General features: G+C 37.7%; 1 protein-coding gene across 2 annotated transcripts in view; it reads left to right on the plus strand.

The window, feature by feature from the left end:
- The first annotated feature begins 1823 nt into the window (after positions 1-1823).
- The window catches only part of LOC126356870 (uncharacterized), a 161632-nt gene continuing 143780 nt past the window's right edge, over positions 1824-19675 (plus strand). Inside the window, exon 1 of one of the 2 annotated variants that reach the window (XM_050007403.1) lies at positions 1824-3951. In XM_050007403.1, coding sequence (XP_049863360.1) covers positions 2442-3951 — 1510 coding nt within the window. In that variant the 5' untranslated portion in view covers positions 1824-2441. The remainder of the gene's footprint in view (positions 3952-19675) is intronic. The other variant, XM_050007404.1, reaches the window with a different exon arrangement.

The raw sequence follows: 19675 nt of genomic DNA on the forward strand, positions 1-19675 counted from the left end.
TATTTGTGTGGGGGAATTTTTGCTGTAACTTCTCTGCAATTCTTGAAAAATTCTCGTTTACATAGTTTGCTAAGTGCTGTGGATCATTTATTACTTTATACCCCTCCCTTAGCAATATGTTATTGTGCATTTGTTTGCCTCTCCCCAGTTGCTTTTTTATAACATCCCAGAATGCTTTGCTTTTATTGTCTCCATTACATATTATTTTCTCATTATTCTGTTCTGAATTGTGGTAGTTGGTTGAAACACAGGTTTGTAAAAATGCAAATGTCTGAAATGTGGTGTGGTCACAGTCAGTTATTTGAGTCTTGAAAATATGTGAGGTTGTGTGAGGTATCAAACATGTAACTTAATGTGTCGTCGCACCAAGCAGTTTGTATCAGCAGTCACAAGAGGGGCAGGAAAAAAAAATGCTCTGAGCACTATGGGACTTAACATCTGTGGTCATCAGTCCCCAAGAACTTAGAACTACTTAAACCTAACTAACCTAAGGACATCACACACATCCATACCTGAGGCAGGATTCGAACCTGCAACCGTAGCTGGCACACGGTTCCAGACTGAAGAGCCTAGGCAAGGCCACACCAAAGGGGCAGGAATTCAAACACATTACACGACTTGGGAGTCGTGGACGACTCACAAAACATATCCCAGTCAGTCGCGCATTCCACCTGATGCATGTTAGATGTGCTGATGTGGATGGTAATTGATTGTTCGAGGATGTGGATGCAGAACAAGTGAATTTTTGAATAAAAATTGTTATTAGACACAGTTGCCACATGTTGATTCTCTCCACAGGGATGTGAATTCACAAGATAATCTTGTTCCAAGTCTAGCAATAGCATGTCTGTTGTCGGCGATTTTCGTGGCCCGGTGGTTGTAGATTCAGTGATCAGTGTATCATTTAACGTTGTGGTGCTCTGGCGTTTTGTCAATGGGTGGTTTTGTGCACAGTAATTACACTGTCGGCGCACTTCACATGAGGTTATTCCAGATGCAGCTCTGTATGGAGCTGGTGAAGTTGAGAATACAACAAAATATCATTGCAAATTATGTGTAGTAGTTCGTCCGTGATGAAAATTTACGTATCGTTTGCAATGGTTGTTCTGGGGTCATCACTATAGTTGTATTCACTATGAGGCGGTAGGACTATATCAGTAAAGAGACGGGAATGACGATATAGAAACACAATTTGTTGACATGCATTTTACAAGAAACACATCCATTCACAGGCGCAGCTCAGAACGAACTGCTGTCTTTGATCAAGTCACATACAATCCTGGCTGGATAGTCGTGGTCGTAGGTATCGATATTCCCACAAACGTTTTGGCCCAACCCTTTTCTTAACAGGTACAAAATATTATATGTATTTACCTGTGAACATGCGTAATGAAACTCGAAAGTTTCTACGGAATAGTAAATAAATTTCTTGCTGACATACATGTAGCCTCATTTGTGGAAATACGCTCACAGAAAAAAATATACAAGGCCTTGCAAAACCTTCCCAATGTGTGACGAAAACAAAGCAAATAATAAAGACCAATAGGTCACAAAACCACAACATCCAATTTTATGGCATGAATAAGTTTGGTGAGACAATGTTAACTTCCCTACCTTCCTGTGGGATGCCCCTGTAAATGCTGTTTAATGTACTGGGAATATTTCGGCGTTCCGATCAGTTTCGTCAAATGTGAATCGATATTTTGGTCATGATTTAAATTTCCTGCAAAACGGCCAAAATATGGGAAAGATAACTCTCAATCTATTTATAAATTGAAATTTAAACTATTTTTTTGGATAATATCGATATTTCCAAAAAGTGTATTTTCTTTTAATTCTTGCCCTTGGTAAATCAAATTTAGAACTTTAGCTATGTAGTTTGTTACACGCCTGAGTTTAATAATTATATCCACGGTCTGTAACAGAAGTCGTGAATCTGAGCATTATGTTAACGGATACATATTCTTAGTATGTTTATTATTGCAAGCATATCCTGGCGTTATAGGCACACATATTAAGGAAGAAACATCTTGTTAGTTTCCGCATGTCTTACAATTTATGTGAAGTTTGAAACGAAATACTATCGTTGTGTTATTGATTTTTCTTGGCGTAGCACGTTGGCGGATGTTCCGGTTTACAAAATGGCTGTGTTGTGTAGTTAGTCGGTGAAGCAATGTTTACATACAGTCGCACTTGATGTTTGTAGAAGTGTGTGATGTGCACCGCACTCTGTATTTTATGTAACATGTTCCCACGATTCACCCTGTCAATTTCAGAGCATTTGATGTTACTGAGCTAACATGCTTAGTGAATTGGTTCTTTGTTTTGACTCCAATAACCTAATATTAACATATTGAAGTATGCGCGGCGCCTGTTGTGCAAAAGCTGCATAGACGTTCAGTGAAAGTAGATACATTTAAAGACCTTGCTGACTGCCAGTAATGGATAGCCACGCAAATAATTCGCGAAAGCGGTCTTTAGACAAAATGATAGAACACATGACTGCAGATGTACAGAACAGTGACGGACAGTATATTCAGCTGGGCTTCACGCCGCCATCCACGCCGCAGTCTCACCATATCTGGCCAGAATATGCTCAAGCTAATGTTAACAGCCCATCGTTGCAGCACTTTATGCCTCACGCACCAGTCGTTCACAACACTGCAGAAAACACTGTTTACTATACGGATTTACATATTCCTTACGAGATGGATGTCACATCTCACGTATCAAAACAGCCTGAAGTGTTGCAACAATCTGGGTTTTACTATTCCCCGCCAAGGCAACCAATAAACATGTTGCACGATAACCATGAACTAATTGGCACCGTATTAGACATGGGAGGTGGTAATGTTGTAAATGTTGTGTATGGCAGTAGGCCTCCTGCTGTAAATTCAAGCAGGTTAATGACCCAACACTATCACATGATTCCTTCAGACACCCAGAGGGAACTTGTTCCTCATGCATTGAGCAGTTTTGTGCCGTATCAAGATGTGCTGGAAAATAGTGGACAGAATCACATTGATGAATTTGGATTGTTTGGTGCTAGTGAGCAGTCGCATGCACAGACATTGCAGCAGCCTCATCAACAACCAGTGGCCCAACCACAACAGCAGCCTTTCCAGCCTGCACATGGAAGTACCCATGGACAGTTAATTGAAAATCTGGTTGGGAATTGGGTGCCGAATCAGAGTGGAACGTACAGCCCCTTTGGATGCACAGACACAGGAATTTGTCCAGCTCCCACAACAAATCAGCAGACTACACAAACTGTTCCAGAAGGTTCAGATGCTGAAAATGATGCCAAAAATATGGGCCATGGCTTTCGTAAAACCAGAATAGTAGCAGAAGTAAAGCCAATGAGGCCATCATATTCAGATGTTCTTGCAAAGTCTGCTCCAGCCACTTCAAATAACTGCACGTCTTTGACAAAACATTCTTCAAACAACATGTCAGTTAATTCCGGCAGTTCAGTGAAGGCTGAAACTACCCCTCTTGGAAAGCCGAAGGGCAGCAATTTGCAAAAATCAAATTCAAAGAAATTGAAAAACAGTGTGTTGAAGCGTCAGCATTCTTCAGGTAGTGAGGAGCAAAGTGTTAGTGGAAGTTCAAGTACATTAAAAACTGTACAAAGTCCATCTGTTGTGCGCAGGACAGCAGAGAGTGACACGAAGCATGCTGATTCTGTAGGATTTAGTTCATTGCCACGAAAGTGGGTTTCATTAGATGATTTAGACAATGAGAAACAAAATCCTTCATTGGAAGAGGAGGATGAAGAAGACGATGAGGGTGATGAGGATGGTGATGATGATGATGAAGAGGATGGTGATCCTTTCCACAGCATTGACACAAGAACTAGATCAGTTACAAGCAGCATGAAGGGCTGTGGTAATGATTGCCAGATGTCAAGAAAAAGTTACACATCACAACGGTCAAAGAATGCATCTCAAGGTAATAAAGTCATTATTAATTTGTTACAAAGGAGATAAATCTTTATATTTTAAAATAAGTTTATAGAAGGACACAAGTACCTACTCATATAACCACACACATCGCAGTTTAGTTTAATGTGATAACATTTTGCATGCTCTTTTTTACTTTATGAAAATGTTTCTGCTAGTGATGTAGACTGAACCATTCACAGTTGTTATAGGGTTAATTGTTTGTTTAGTTTCACATCTATCATGAAAACTGTATTACCATAATGGGTGCAGAGGATGTGGGTTAAATGCAACAGTACACTGCCCCACCTTGATATTAATGTCAATGAGCACCTGCACAACAATAAATGTTGTTGCTGAATTTTAAGTAGAGGTGTGTCTCATGCTCCGTTTAATCTCAGAACTGTTCTAGATTTTTTGTCCTTATGGGGTTGCATGATGTCATTTGTGTATGAAACCCAAGTAGAAACTGGAAAGACACTGTCTGGTAGCCTTCCATATGTCTCATTGCACAACAGCAATGGATAGATTTGAAAGACTGCCGCAAAATTTTGTACTTCACTGTAATTCTTGCATTGAGACTGGTCATTGGCACCTTGAACATTTTCCATCAGTTTAAGTTGTTACTGTAATGGGTAAATTTTTTGTCTTAAAAAAACTAAATATTAATTATTGACCATTATTTTCTTATCTCATGTTACTTTGTGATCCTCTGTTATATTGATATTTCATATTCTAAATGTTTGGGAGACTGTATGAAAACCAAGTGGTTGGTGAAAGCTAGCAATGTTTCAGAGATCCTGTTTCCTGTTCAAGTGCTGGGGAGTACTGTGGTGTGTAGGGAGGTTCTAATGGCAGGAATTATGGAGCAAGTACCCAACTTCATGTTTTCTTGTCAGACAGTATGATTGCAGCAATAGCATATTTAGTTTTACTAGTATGACAGTTAATCAGTAACCGTTCATTCCGACTAATGGTCAGAGTGTTGTGTTACATGTATAAAGCACTGGGTGAAACTAGCTGATAAAATCACCTGTGCACTCTGTTGGATCATCTCTCCATTGATTATATATAGTTTTATCAGGATGGAGCTGGAATATGTATTAGGCCTATTGATAGTGTGCAGCAGAGCCATCCATGTGGGATGAACTGTGGACTAGAGAGACTTTCTCATAATGACAGTCCTAGTAGGTATCGGCCCACTCTGGAGATTGAATGAAAAGTGTAAGATTATTCCAAAGAAAGCTGGGAGTTGTTTGATTTCATTATCTTTCATGTAGCACTTCATTAAAAAATTCTGGTCACGAATGATACAGTGGAATAGAGCTGTTACAAATTACAGTATATAATGATATGTAGGTCTGATACTTCAGAAGCTCTGTGAGGCAGTTTACAGAAGATGCTTTTATCTACAGGAAGATTGCTTATCCGAAAGATTGTAGTGAAATGCAGAAAGACATGCAGGCAATTGAGAATTGGTGTAGGAACCCCTGTACAGAAACATCATTCAACTATTACACATAGCATCAAAGTTAAAGGAGTCATTGCCTGCCAGTAGGACAACCCTTTGGTAAAACAGTGTTGCTATTAAAGCCTTGAACATATTCAACACCATCTTTAAGTCCTGAACACTGTCAGGACCATTTAAAGGAGTTCTGATTGTGGTCTGTCACTCACATAATTACTACTGAAGGGGTGGCCTAATGCAATGTGGTAACACCGAATCTCTGTACTATCATTGAATGACATTTCCGGATAGGAGTTCCTATTCCAATTTGTTTCTGAAGATATCCTATAAAATCCCTGATAGTTTGTCAGTGTCATTACACTACATTCTGTGTATATCAGTCTGTCTCTACCACATATATTGACTACATAGTGCGAAATTTAGAAAAAGAGGAAGCTGGCATCTTGGCAAATTTATCCTTATGGGCAGTAAAGGACATTTTTGCTTCCGTAATCCAAGAAAAAGGTGGAGGAATGTGTGTTCATGAAACATATTCGAACCATCTTTGTTTTGATGGTAGCATTGTGAGGTTTCTCTCTTACCTGATTAACTTCCATAACTGACAAAGGTAACTTAATAAGGCTAATATGAAAATAAGCCTGAAGATTAGACTAAATGTATAACCAACAGATTGAAAAGAAACTAGTACACATTATCACTGAATCTATGTAACCAGTTGATGAGTTTTTGTATTTAGGTACTTGAAGACATTGACAATAAAATAAATAAACGGTAAATGGATCAGGGAACAGAGTGAAGTGAAAGACATAATTATTAGTGAATTGAAGGTGGGTGGGAATCAATAGTTGGTGGACCAAGATATAGGAAAAGACGAACAGAAGATTATAAATGTAAGGTGGGTAGTATGTGCTAAAAATGGAAGATTTGTCCAGGAGAATAAATTGCTTTGTGTACTTGGCTATTTGAAAATTTGCAAATGAGACTTAGAATTCATGTTATTCCAAAATATCAGAGATTTAGTTGTAATGTTGTATTGGAATATGCAAATCACTGATATACACTTTCATGTGAAAGAACAGAGGACAAAGGAGAATTGTCAAATCCTCCAGTAAATTACATTGATATCGTCAGAGAAAGATGTCATTATTCTTGATAACAACAAATGCTGTAATTCAACCAGACTAACTGAGTTGTCATCTGGGGAACAGTAAGATCAATGTAGGCTACCTTGTTTATTTGGCCAGTTTAATAACCTTTAACCTCCAGCTAAAATTGATAAAATTTTAGCTGGAGGTTAAAGGTTATTAATAACAGTAATAATTGAATGACAAACAGATCAGCTGAAGTGGCTGAGAGTTGTATGTCTACATCTATATTTGTTCTCCATAAGTCAGATGTCTTTCAGTATATAATGTATTGATATCCATATTTCTTCTCTTCTTACTCTATTTGTGATTGATGCTCAAGAAACTGCATAACCACAAGATTCGATAAGTTACACATTAAAGATTACACTCTAGCTGCTTACTCATGCAGAACTAATAAGGAAAAAGGAGGAGATGTTAAGACAGAACACAAGCTGAAAAACACTGAGGCAAGTAAATTTTGTAGTGATCAGCACATAGAAGTGTGTGCTTGTGAATTGATAGTCCATGTTTAAATGTAACTGTGTGTAGATTCCCACCGGGAAATTTTGAACTTTTTATGAGGAATCTGTATCCTTTACTATGCTATCTATCAGGCAGCAGAAAGTCTGTGGTGCCTTCAGTGTAGATTTTCTAAAGGATTCTGACAGGAAAAATGATCTGGAAACCTTATTTGGACCCTACAATTTGAGCTCAATAATTAACTTTACATCACGGGTTGATAAAGGTAGTAGTAACATACAAGAAAATGTTTTCTTTAGTGAAGCTCAAAGCAAGAAAATAACTGTTTACACAGTAATAAATGCTTCTTCTGACTATGATGCACAGTTAGTCAGAATAAATAATGTAGTGCCTTACATATGGGATATTTCTTACTGGAAATCAGTAGTAATATTTAATGACTCCAGGACAGGTGTTTTCAAGAATAGTTTACAAATGATAACCTGGGTGAAATTAATAATGAACCAAATGTTAATATAAAACGTAATTTATTCCATAATAAATTCATATCATTATTTTAAAATAGCTCCACATTAGATAATAATAAAGGATATCTTACAGCCATGTACTAAACTATGAATCACTAGGAGATTAAAGTATCTTGTGAAAGGAACAGGGAAATGTATCTTTTAGCAAGAAAAAAATAGAGATCTTGCAGTACTTGCACTCTAAAAAAACTTCTCAAAAATACTAAGAAAATATATTGAAAAATCAAGGAACATGCGCATAATGTCGGAAATCAGTAATTCTGACAACAGACGTAAGGCTATGTGGAATGTAGTGAAACGAGACAGGACAACCAGCCACAGAATATAAATAACATCACTATTGGGCAGAAGGGAAGGGTTGTAAGTGATGAAGCACATGTAGCAAATATATTTAGTAATAATTTCTTAAATATGGTAGAAAGTAAAGGGACAAAAACCTAAATTGAAAAATCGGAGCAGTATGTTGAAAAAGCAGTGCTCTTAAAATTCAGTCCTGTTAATGTATCATCAACTTCTCCTTTTGAAATTGAAAAGGTTACATATTATCTCAAAAATAAAGCACATTTGGTTTTGATGGTGTTTCCAATATAGTGCTGAAGATTTGTTTGTATATAATAACCCTGGTCTTATCTGAAATATGTAATACGTCACTAACTCAAGGGATTTTCCAGAGATACTGAAACATGCCATTTTCAAACCCCTCTTTGAGAAACGTGATATGAGACATATTGTAAAATAACTACCAACCTGTTTCGTTTCTTATATCATTTTCCAAAATTTTTAAGAAGGTGATATATTCTAGAATAATTTCTCAACTGAGCAACAATAATATGCTCAGCAAATCAGAGTTTGGATTTTAGAAGAGTTGCTCTACTGAGGACGTTCACTCACCAAATTTTTACAAGCATTAAATAATAAAATAGGGTTGGTTGGTATTTTCTGCAGTGTGTCTAAGGCATTTGATTGTATGAAACACAGTATTCTCCTAGATAAATTGAAGTTTTATGGGATTGATGGTATAGCCAACTAGCTGATTATGTCATATCTAATTAAAAAGAGTGGAGGAAGTTGTACTTAGTAATTCAAGCATTGTAGTCTGAGGACAGTATTCTGACTGGGGAGAAATCGCTTATGGGGTTCCCTAAGGTTCATTTGTCCGTTATGGTTCTTCATATATGTACATAATTTTCTGTCTAACATACTAGAAGCACAATTAGTTTGATTTTCTTTTTTTTCTGCACATAGCACTAGTATTGTAATCAATCCAAACATACATACAGAAACAAAAATAATGTCCTCAAAAGTGTCATTGATTGATTTTTAGCAAATCGTTCGGTCCTAAATTTTGAAGAAGACACAACGTATTCTTTTCTGCGCAGCTAAGAGTATTACACCAATGATAAATGTGTTGAAATGTTAAAGCAGTTCCCAGAAATCACTTGGCAACTACCTACAGTAGCACCAGTTCAGCATTCGGTAATGCATTATGTATTACTCATACCAGGACCACCAGTTCATGCTCATTCTCACCGTTTAAAACTGAGTGAAGTTGAAAGTAGCAAGCAGGAGTTCTCTTTTATGCTCACATAAGGAATCTGCCACCTGTTGAGCAGATGTTGGGCATCTCCACTCCACATGGTCCCAAGGTAGTGCCCATGTGGGTGTTATAAACAGCCCAATGCTAGTACTATCCCTAATCATTAACCAGTACTACACAATTAAGATTTAATAGCAAATACCCATGGCAAATGCATCTTCTCCACATTGGTCAATTGTTACATACATTCTATCAGATATCTGTTTTTCGGGATGATGTAGCTTAACGTATTTACCAGGATGCCTTTTGGTCTATGAAGTGCTGCACAGATCTTTCAACAGTTCATGGGCAGTGTCATGTGCAACCTTGAGTTTTGCTGTATTGACAATGATGATTCTTGGTGTTGTGAAGCTCAGTGACAGAACACCTTACACACATGTGCCAAGTCTTTACTCACTTCCATTCACATGGATTACTTAACAGTCTATCGAAGTGTGTATTTGGAGCAACTGAGATCCAATTCTTGGATTACACTATCAGTGCCCAAGAAACACAATGTCCACAGGAAAGAGCTAAGGCTATAATCAACTTTTATCACCATTTTGTGTATGACCGTGCACTGGAGGCTGCCCCATTGAACTACTTGCTATGAGATTCACCAAAACCAAATGATACAACTGCTGTGGACGAGTGAATTTGAGTTGGCATTTACAGATGCGAAGACTGCCACATGCAGACTATTCTGTTAGTCCACCCAGTTCTGCAGGTGCCCCTCGCTCTAATGGTCGACACATCTGCAACTGCAGCTGTTGCCATACTGCAACAATGAGTAGGCAAACACTGGCAGCTCCTGGCATATCTCAGCAAAATGTTATCCTCATCACAACAGAGCTGGTAACCTACAATCATGAATTGTATGCAGCATACACTGCTATCAATAAGCGAGGGTTTGCTGAGATGACTATCAGGTCTGCAACTCCATGACATCCAAGTAACACCATGGCCCTGCCATGATAAAACCAAGACTATTTGTGGCCAGTGACTTTTGTCAACAGGCAGTAGCATCATTACACAATTTGTCTCATCCTGGGGTATGTGGTACAACATGTGAAGCATGCTTTTCAGTGACCAAACATGGACAAATACTGCAATACATTTATGCCCCAGTGTGAGACATGTCAGTGGAATAAGATCAGCAGTCATGTCAATGTGTCCTTTGGCACTATTGTTCCCCCGAACCGATCATGCGACATTGCACATTTGGACATTGCCCCACCGTCCAGAGGCTATACAAATTACCTAATAGCTATTGACCACTTCACTCACTGGTCTGAAGTGTCCTCTGAGGTTGACACATCTGGCAAAACAGTTGCGACCACATTCTTCCGTGGATCAATGGCCCATTTTTCAATTTTTATATGTCTTACAAATGACCAAGGCAGACAACTCAAAGTGATACCTATTCAAATCACTTGCAGTCCTATTGGGAATGAAGCATATTAGGACTACAGCATTCCATACAGCAGCGAATGGGTTGATATAATGCATGCACATACAATTAAAAGTATTGCTTCCATTGTATAACTTTGTACACAACAGTAAGGAGAGGTGGGCTACGGAGTGGTGTGGCAACTATCGTCAAAGGAAAGCTGGACAGGAGCAGATATAATCAATGAAAGACTTAACAAACAGAATATTTACTTATCATGTATTTCTCCAAATGTACAAAGATGTGTTACAAATAATGCAGCAACAAATGAAGTCCAGCTATTACAGCACCAACAACAATGATGATGGAACTGCAGCTAGGCAGCATCTGTGTAGCTTTATGTAGCAATGTGGCTCTTGAGCACGGGAGGGCTGAGCAGGTGCTACCAGCCATTGTATATTGCAATGGCAGAGGGTGCTTAAAGTACAGAGCTGCCAGAGATGTAGCAAGCCACTTCAGGCACTGTGGTGAGAGACCATATCCAGTTATCAGCAGGGAACGTAAGACAGTTATGGGTGACATCATTTGACTGCACCATCTCCATTGACTGAATCAAACCTGCCTTCAGCACCTGCTGCATCGGTACAAACACATCACTGGATAGACTTCCCACGGACAGGACTAATTCGCCCGCCATTCCACCGTGCATCACGTACCAGCTACAACGGACGTTGGATGTTCACACTAATGATTTGATTGCAGCTTGCACCTAGCTTGTGGTTACAAGATCTGAGTGTAACGTATATTTTAACAAAAGTGACCATTGACACTAAGTGGGGAGTGGTGAAGCGTTTGTGCAATGTAGTGACAAGTGTGAGCCAACATAAAACTGAATAATGTAATCTCTGACATACATTTTTTCTTTGCTTTTATTAGTATTCCATTGTTATTTGCATGAAGTTGCTTGGTCTGTAATGTCTGGTATAGTTAAATGTTGCAATAAATTAGATTTCTTTAAGCCTGCAACAAGTATAACATATTGTGGGGAAGTAATAAATAGGGCAGAAACTTCAGAATTCTCAGGTGTACATATTGATGGGAACTTAAACTGGAAAATGCACATTTTGTAAGTCTGAAACCAACTTCATTCAGCCACATTTACTCTTAGACTCGGGGGAGAGACAAATAAGTAAACTGTCACATTTTACATATTTTTCATTCAATAATGCCAATGAAATAAACTCATTGTTAAGAAAGTAAGTCTTCATTGCTCAAAAACATGCTGTAAGAATATTATAATATGTGGTGCGCAACCACTATCATCTTGTAGATATCTGCTTTAGGAGCTGGGCATTTTGACTATTGCTTCACAGTGTATTTATTCCCTCATGAAGTTTGTCGTAAATAATACACTGCAGTTCAACAGAAACGGAAATGCATATAATTCCAATATCAGAAGGAAAAATGACATTCACTGCTCCACATTAAGGTTATCTTTGTCACAAAAAGGGGATAGTGCCACAGTTAAATCTATAACTTTCTCCCCCACCCCCTCCATCTTATTTCATACATTTTAATTTGCTTCCATGTAGAATATTCAGGACACAGTGTGATGCTTTTTTCTGTGCTTGCTCTGACAACCAATGGATTGCACTCTATGTAACATTGCATGTTAGAGGGAGCAGCCAATGGTTTAATCATTCAGATGACTAGGATTCCAAAAATATTCATTTCATAATACACTGATGGAAAAAATTGAAACACTAAAAAATAATTAAACAATGGAAAATCCAGGATGGAATGTAACAATATTATGAAAAGGAAAGTTGCTACTCACCATATAGTGGAGATGCTGAGTCGCATATAGGCACAACAAAAAGACTGTTACAAATAAGCTTTCTGCCAACAGGGCCTTCGTCAGAAATAAAACAAAAACACACACACGACTGCAGTCTCTGGCAACTGAAGCCACACTCAGTACAGTTGAGTGTGGCTTCAGTTGCCAGAGACTGCAGTCATGCGTGTGAGTTGCATTTGCATGAGTGTGTGCGCATGCGTCTGTTATCTATTTTTGATGAAGGCCTTGCTGGCCGAAAGCTTATTTGTGACTGTCTTTTCGGTGTGCCTATCTGTGCCTATCTCCAAAAAATAATTAATGTAGAGTAATGAATTTTTGAGGATACATTTGTCTATGTAACCTATAGGATACATTTGTTTAGGTAACATATGTAAGTGATTAATGTTGCAAGATTACAGTTTAATGTAAGCAAAAGATAAGCCATTGCAAATGTGAAATAGTGGTACATTAATAACCAGCATAACCACTGAAGTCACTTTGTGGGGTGGAGTTCCATGCCTATTGTTGTCAGTCAATACAGGGATGGGTAATGCTGCTTGTGAATGATGCTTGAGGACTAAAAGGAAATATTAAACATATGCAAAGAAGGACAGTATGAATGGCCAAAGATTTGATTGACTCATGAGATAGCATCATGACAATACTGGAAAACATGAACTGGCGTACGCTTGAAGATGGACATCAGTTATCTTACAAAAGCCTACTTACTAAGTTTCAAAGACCATTACTGAGTAAGGTATTTAAGAATATACTACACTTGCTCATCTATCACTCTCATAGGGTCTGCAAAGACAAGGTCAGACGAATTCCAGCGTGCACACAGGTATTTGAGCAATCATTCTTCTTGTGCGTCATACTATGTTGGAGTGGGAAGAAAACCTATTATGTGGTACTACAGAAAGTACTCCCTGCTATGCACTTCACAAGTATGGATATAGATGTAAATATGATTGCCATGGAACTTCTGTTTTTTAAAGTCTTTAACATGAAGTTCACGCCATTCCAGTGCTTCAGTTTCAAGGTAACTTGTGACAAGTTTAATTCTAACTTTTTTATCCCAGAATAGAGCTTAGATAGCATGAAGAATTATTAGGGAGACTAAAAGGTACACATGTCCTACACGTTGGTAACTTGAAAATCTGTTTGATTGGTGGATTTCGATTTCTAGACAAAACTTTCCACCACATGGCTGTATTTTCGACAGTTCTTGATATAGGCTGCCTTATTTTGGTTTGTACACCTAGGAAGTATTCATCCTGTATGGATTTATTTTTTTTACAGAATTCAGTGTTACTTGTTTTAATGGTTCCAGTATCTTTAAATGCACTAGATGTGTTTTTTTCTTTCAGTTATTAATTTGAGAAATGCCTTCTTAAGTTGTAGTGTTAACATTTCAAGTACCTCACTGATGTGTTTGATGTCTTTCCTCAACTGAGACCTTTCTTCTCTTAACTCAACGATGTCACTCCAGTTTCACAAATTGAGGAAATGAAGTGCCCTATGACTACAGTAACAATGAGTCACGGTTGTAACCAGTCAACTCATACAAATATCTGGGTGTAACAGTTTGTATGCAAATCAGTATCTCCATCTACATAACACTCCACAGCCATCACATGGTATATGGTGGGGGATACCTTTTACCACTATTAGACATTCCCTTTCCTATTCCACTCGTATGTGAAGTGAGGGAAAAATAACTGTCTGTGTGCTTCCATACATGGCCTAATTTCTCTTATCTTATCTTTATGATCCTTACACAAAATGTCCTTTGGCAGCTGTAGAATCATTGTGCTGTTAGACTCAAATGCCAGTTCTCTAAATTTTCTTAGAAGTGCCTCATGAAAGGGATGTCGTCTTCCTTCCAGGGGATTTCCATTTGAGTTCACGAAGCATCTCTGTAATATAATGGTGATTCAAATGAAAACTTTAAAATTCTCTAAAATATTGAAATGTTTTGTGGTGGAGTTGGTAGGTGGTAGTAGTTTTCCTTGAGATTCAGAAAGTGAGCAACAGATGGCAGAGTGATGGTACAATGCAGGAGAAGGCAGCAGCATCCACAAGAAGATGGCCGCCCTACTGTCGACATGCGCCACAATCGAGTACAAGTTTGAAGATTACTATTGTTTCAGCACAAAATATTGCTCACAATGCACTACACTTCAGTAAGGTGTCTGCAAGATAGACACCACATCAGTTGCCTGCCGAACTGAAAGACACTTGCACCGATGCCTGTGAAGAACTTTTGTACCATTTCTGTGTCGAAGGTGATGCAGTTCTGGAGAAAACTGTTATAGGCAATGAGACATAGATTCACTGTCACCAACCAGAAATGAAAACATCAAGCAATGAATGGTGTTACAGCTCATCGCCAAACCAAAAAAGTTTCACACTTAACCATCTATGAAAAAGTTGTGCTCATTCTCTTCTGGCACGCAAATGGTGTGACTTTGGAGCATTACATGGATAGGGGAGTTACATTTCCCTATATACTTCTTATTCAGACATGCTGAAAAATCAACTTTGCCCTGCAATCAGGAGTAAACAATGAGGATTTCTGACTAGAGAAGTATTGCCACAGCATGACAATACTTAATTGCATGTGGCCTGTAAGACTGTTGAGACTATCCAGGAAATTGAATTTTATTGTGTAGTACATCCTCCTCATTCTTCAGATGTCACTTGTAGTGACTTTCATCTATTTGGTGCACTCAAAGAAGCAATGGCAGGCAGGCATTTCAGAATTGATGAAGAGGTGAAAAATGTGGGGCATGACTGACTGAACCCGTAACCACAAGAATTTCATCATGGTTTCTATCCACTTCTGAAGCTGTGGAATATGTGAATCGAGTTTTTTTTAAAAGGGCGTATCTCATGCTGAGTAAATTTTTCAGGACACACAAAAAACTGTCAACTCCAAACTACAAAACGTAGATGCTTTTTCTTGGTTTTATGTGATTAGTACAGTAATATCTGAGTTTATGTGAGAAGATTTTCTCCTTAAGTAATTATGCTATGTGTAATTGAACTATAAACTTCATTGATTTATGCTCTTTTAAAAAAATACATCCTAAATTTAAAAAACTCAAGTCAGAATTAAGGAAACTTTGCTTTTTTTTAAAAAAAATTGTTTAATTATTTTTCAAAGGTAAACAAAATACTATTAAGAGCAGTGGTTTATGATACAAATTACAATAATTACTGAAAAAGTATAACACCAGTACTGTCATCAACTAGAGTACATAAAATGCATTCTTCTTATTCTGTGGCATTTTAAGGTTCAGTTGGCCAAGAAAATAGTTCTGTGTAGAAACACATGTACTCTTGAGGAACGTAGAGTTCGATTTTCTTCAGGTCTTCAATCTTTGCTGTTTCCCAGAAGAGTATGATGGTGGTGATGGCAGAGCAGGTGTCATTGAACTGAGAGCCATGAAGAAAGTGTGGCAGACCAGATCATCTGTTGTTGAATACCCCTTAATGTAACCCTTTCTTTCATGGCAATAGATAAAGTGATAAAGAATACTAATTGAAAACTTAATTCTTTCATTTCCGGGTTTGCTTTTAGTCTCTTCAGAGATAGCATACTTTTTGTAGTGCAATGGCCACCAGCTTTTGAAATCTAGAATTTCTGTGGTTGCCACTTCTTTCACCACAAACTTTCCTGGTACAGAACTCTCTGTAATATGACAAGCAACCTCGTGCACTGAATAGATTCTATCAGCTTTTTTAGATGTTTTGCAATGATTCCAAATCAAGGTCACAAGGTAAAAAACTGTGGCCTCTCACAGAGAAAAATTTCTGTCTTTTCTTAAATCGACCTGTGTCTGTGAGTGAGAGAAGATATTGAGAAAGTGTCTGATTTTTGTTTTGGGTTGTGCAATTATCAGAAAATAAACAGAGCACTGTCTTATTTTGAGGCACCTCTTTTACAAAATCTGAGAAAAAAGAACAGACCTCATCTGAGGATTTTCTGCCATTCCCTTCATGGTAAACATACAATGTACTCTTCTTTTCTTTAATGTCACTGATGGCAGAATATACTAACAGTAAGCTGTCTTAAATAGAAATGCTCCTGAACAGGAATCTTCTGCATTTGGTCAATTGCGATGGACAAAACATGGCTTTCTTTTTGCCCCTCTACAGATAATTCATGCTTGAGAGCAAAATAAAACTTCCTACTCTTGCATTTATGTATTAATAATTCGGCTGTAGCTGTCCTTTTAGCAACTTCATTAAGATGAGGGGCTTTAATTTTCTGGTTAAGTTCTTCACAGGTACAACATACACCTACTTGAATGCTACCAAATCTGAAGCCAAAACTCTTGTTAAAATTGTTTCAGTATGTGTAGTATGAAACAGTTCTGAATTCAGGATATTTCATTCTGAACAGTTTCCACATTGTTTTTATTGATAGCTGAGAGCTCAGATAGCATATTTTGTCCTAAGAATAATGCGATTCATACAGTGGGAAAGATCTAATATGGTCGTGAATCGCCTCATGCATTTCAGGTGCGAGACATCTGGTAATACCTCTACCTCTTTTTATCTTCTGGAGTACATCCAGCCATTTTTAAATCTCTGATTCTTCTGACTCGCTTTTCACTCACAGAAAAAACTGAAAGAAAAGCTTTCATGCACACCTTCCTTCGATCACTTCCTGCAAGAATGTGGTAAGAGAAAGTAGCACTTTTCACTACTTTGGGATTAGTTCTACACTCTGATCTTCTCTGTTTAACTTCACCTACATCAATCAAACCTTGTCGATACAAATCCTGGGCATTCTTACTAAGAATGTTGTAAAATTTTGAAAACACATCCAAACGGTTGTCTTCCCCCAGATTGTCTAAACACTTTCTTGTACATCTAACAGAAGAAAAAAAAAGAGAAAGAAACAAATCAGTAATTGTTGCTGTAAATACAAGTAGTACATGATCATTCTGAAGATGATGGAGGCTACCAGTTAAAACAACTTTGGTTACCTATCAGTAATATTGTTATTAATTATTTTAATGATAAACATAAAGCATAGCTTTGAAACAATAATATATTGATAAATCATTAACACAAAAACGGTACAAAATAATGGAAGCAAAATGGCTTACCTGCAGGAAAATTCAGGTTTTTTAGCCTCAACATTGGTGCCTCTGTGGTTAACATAACCTTCACCCTTGAGTCGGGCTGCTTTTACTTTGTTTACCTTATATAATGACGGATGGCACCACATTTTCTTTTTCAATATTTGTCAGCATAAGCACCACTACACACGCTATCAATGTCCCTCATTTTATCGTTTGATGTGAACTAATTGTCAACTGAACAGCAGTGGAAGAAAGGCCATATATCACAGGTTAGAAAATAAGTGGCAAACTGAAACAGCTGTTTACAATGCAGCCAGCAGATTTCTTTTTCCTTTTTTTTTTTTGACATACGCTCATTTAAAAAAAAAAAAAAACTGCGATCTTTGGTCTGGGATTATTGCTCAATGTGAAGCATTAGAAACCCCCTTTTAGAACTAATCAATAGGCATATCTATCGGGTTTCTGAAACAACAAAAAACTGAAAATCGGTGAAATGATGAGTTACGTCCCTTTAAAAAAACTCAATTCATGTGCATTCAGTGTCAGGAGACTATGTTGGAAAATGACATGTAAATATTTTTGTTCATTGTCACAATTTAAAATATTATAGCACTTGTAAGGTTTTAATTTGAATCACTTCATGTGTTGATCAAACCTACTGGTAACAAATCCTTTAATCTGACCTGGTGGGGATGCCACACATTTGAACAGTACTCGACAATAGGTCACATTGATGTTCTATATGCAGTCTCCATCATAGAAAAGCTGCACTTTACTAAAATTCTCCAAATAAACTGAAGTTGACCATTTGTCTTGCCTAGTACCACCGTCATGTGCTCATTCCATTTAATCCCTTGTTGCAAAATTACATGTAGATATTCAGTTGACATGGCTGTGTCAAGCAACACACTACTAATGCTCAAACATTACAGAATTATATTTTATACTCATCTGCATCAATTTACATTTTTCTATAGTTAGCATAAACTACCATTTTCACAGCAACTAAATTTTGACAATCATATTGTATCCTCCTACAGTCACTCAGCAACACCACCTTCCCATAAACTACAGTTCTTCAGCAAACTGCTCACCCCATTAATCAGATCATTTATGTATACAGGGAAAAGAGCAGTCCTATCACACTTCCCTCGGTCACTCACTATCCAGGGCAACATACTTCGTTCTGTTACTGTAGGAATCTTTGAGCCACTCACTTACCTTGGAATCTAATCTGTATGCTCGGACCTTCGTTAACAGTTTGCACTGGGGCACCATGTCAAACATTTTCTGGAAATCTAGGAATATGGACTCTATCTCTTGTCTTCCATCTGTAGTTTGCAAGATGATATATCAGAAAAGGGCAAGCTGAGTTTCACATGGCTGTCACTTTCTAAATCCATGCTGATCGTGAACTGGAGCTATTTTATCTCAAGGAAATTTATTGTATTTGAACTGACAATATGTTCAAGAATTGTGCAGCAAACAGAGGGTAAAGATATGGCCTATAATTTTGTTGGCTCATTCTTTTACCCTGTTACTTACAAGAGTCACCTGCACTTTTCTCCAGTTGCTTGGGATTTTGCACTGGGTGAGATATTCATGATACATGCAAGCTGAGGAAGGGGAATTGGGATTCCACTAGGACCCGGCACTTATTTGTTTTCAACTCTTTCAGTTGCATCACTACACTGGAGGTATTACTGTGTCCACCATAAGGGAGTCTGACCAATGGTCAAATGACGGTATGTCTGTCTGATCCTCAGACTCCTTCAGTTTATTTGAAAATCAGTTCATTACTAGAAGTTTTGTGTGTTTTACACAATCTGCAGAGGTGCCAGTACATTTAATTTAACAGCTTCATTTTCTCCTCTTAAAACTGAAATTCATGACATTTGTTTTCTTTATGTCCAATGTAACTTTATTGCATGTTGACCAGTTGTAAACTGCATTGAGGTTTTCATTTGCTTTCTCTGTGATGAATCCTTTTGTTTTTTCATTGATTATAAAATTTCTGATATCAGTAAAGATAATTTTTCCCCCGTGAATATCACCAGTGGGTAACTTGTAATTGTTTATCAGTCACACTATTGGACTTAATATGCTACCCTGACCAACTGTTTTATAAATGTAATTTGGTTTTAATCATTATACCACAGTCCATATTGCTAAAGAAGAGCGGTGACAGTTGAAATGGCTTGGCACATCTACTACAACCAATCACAGAACA

The sequence above is a fragment of the Schistocerca gregaria genome, chromosome 1, assembly GCF_023897955.1.
Source record: "Schistocerca gregaria isolate iqSchGreg1 chromosome 1, iqSchGreg1.2, whole genome shotgun sequence".
In the NCBI taxonomy this organism is placed as follows: domain Eukaryota; kingdom Metazoa; phylum Arthropoda; class Insecta; order Orthoptera; family Acrididae; genus Schistocerca; species Schistocerca gregaria.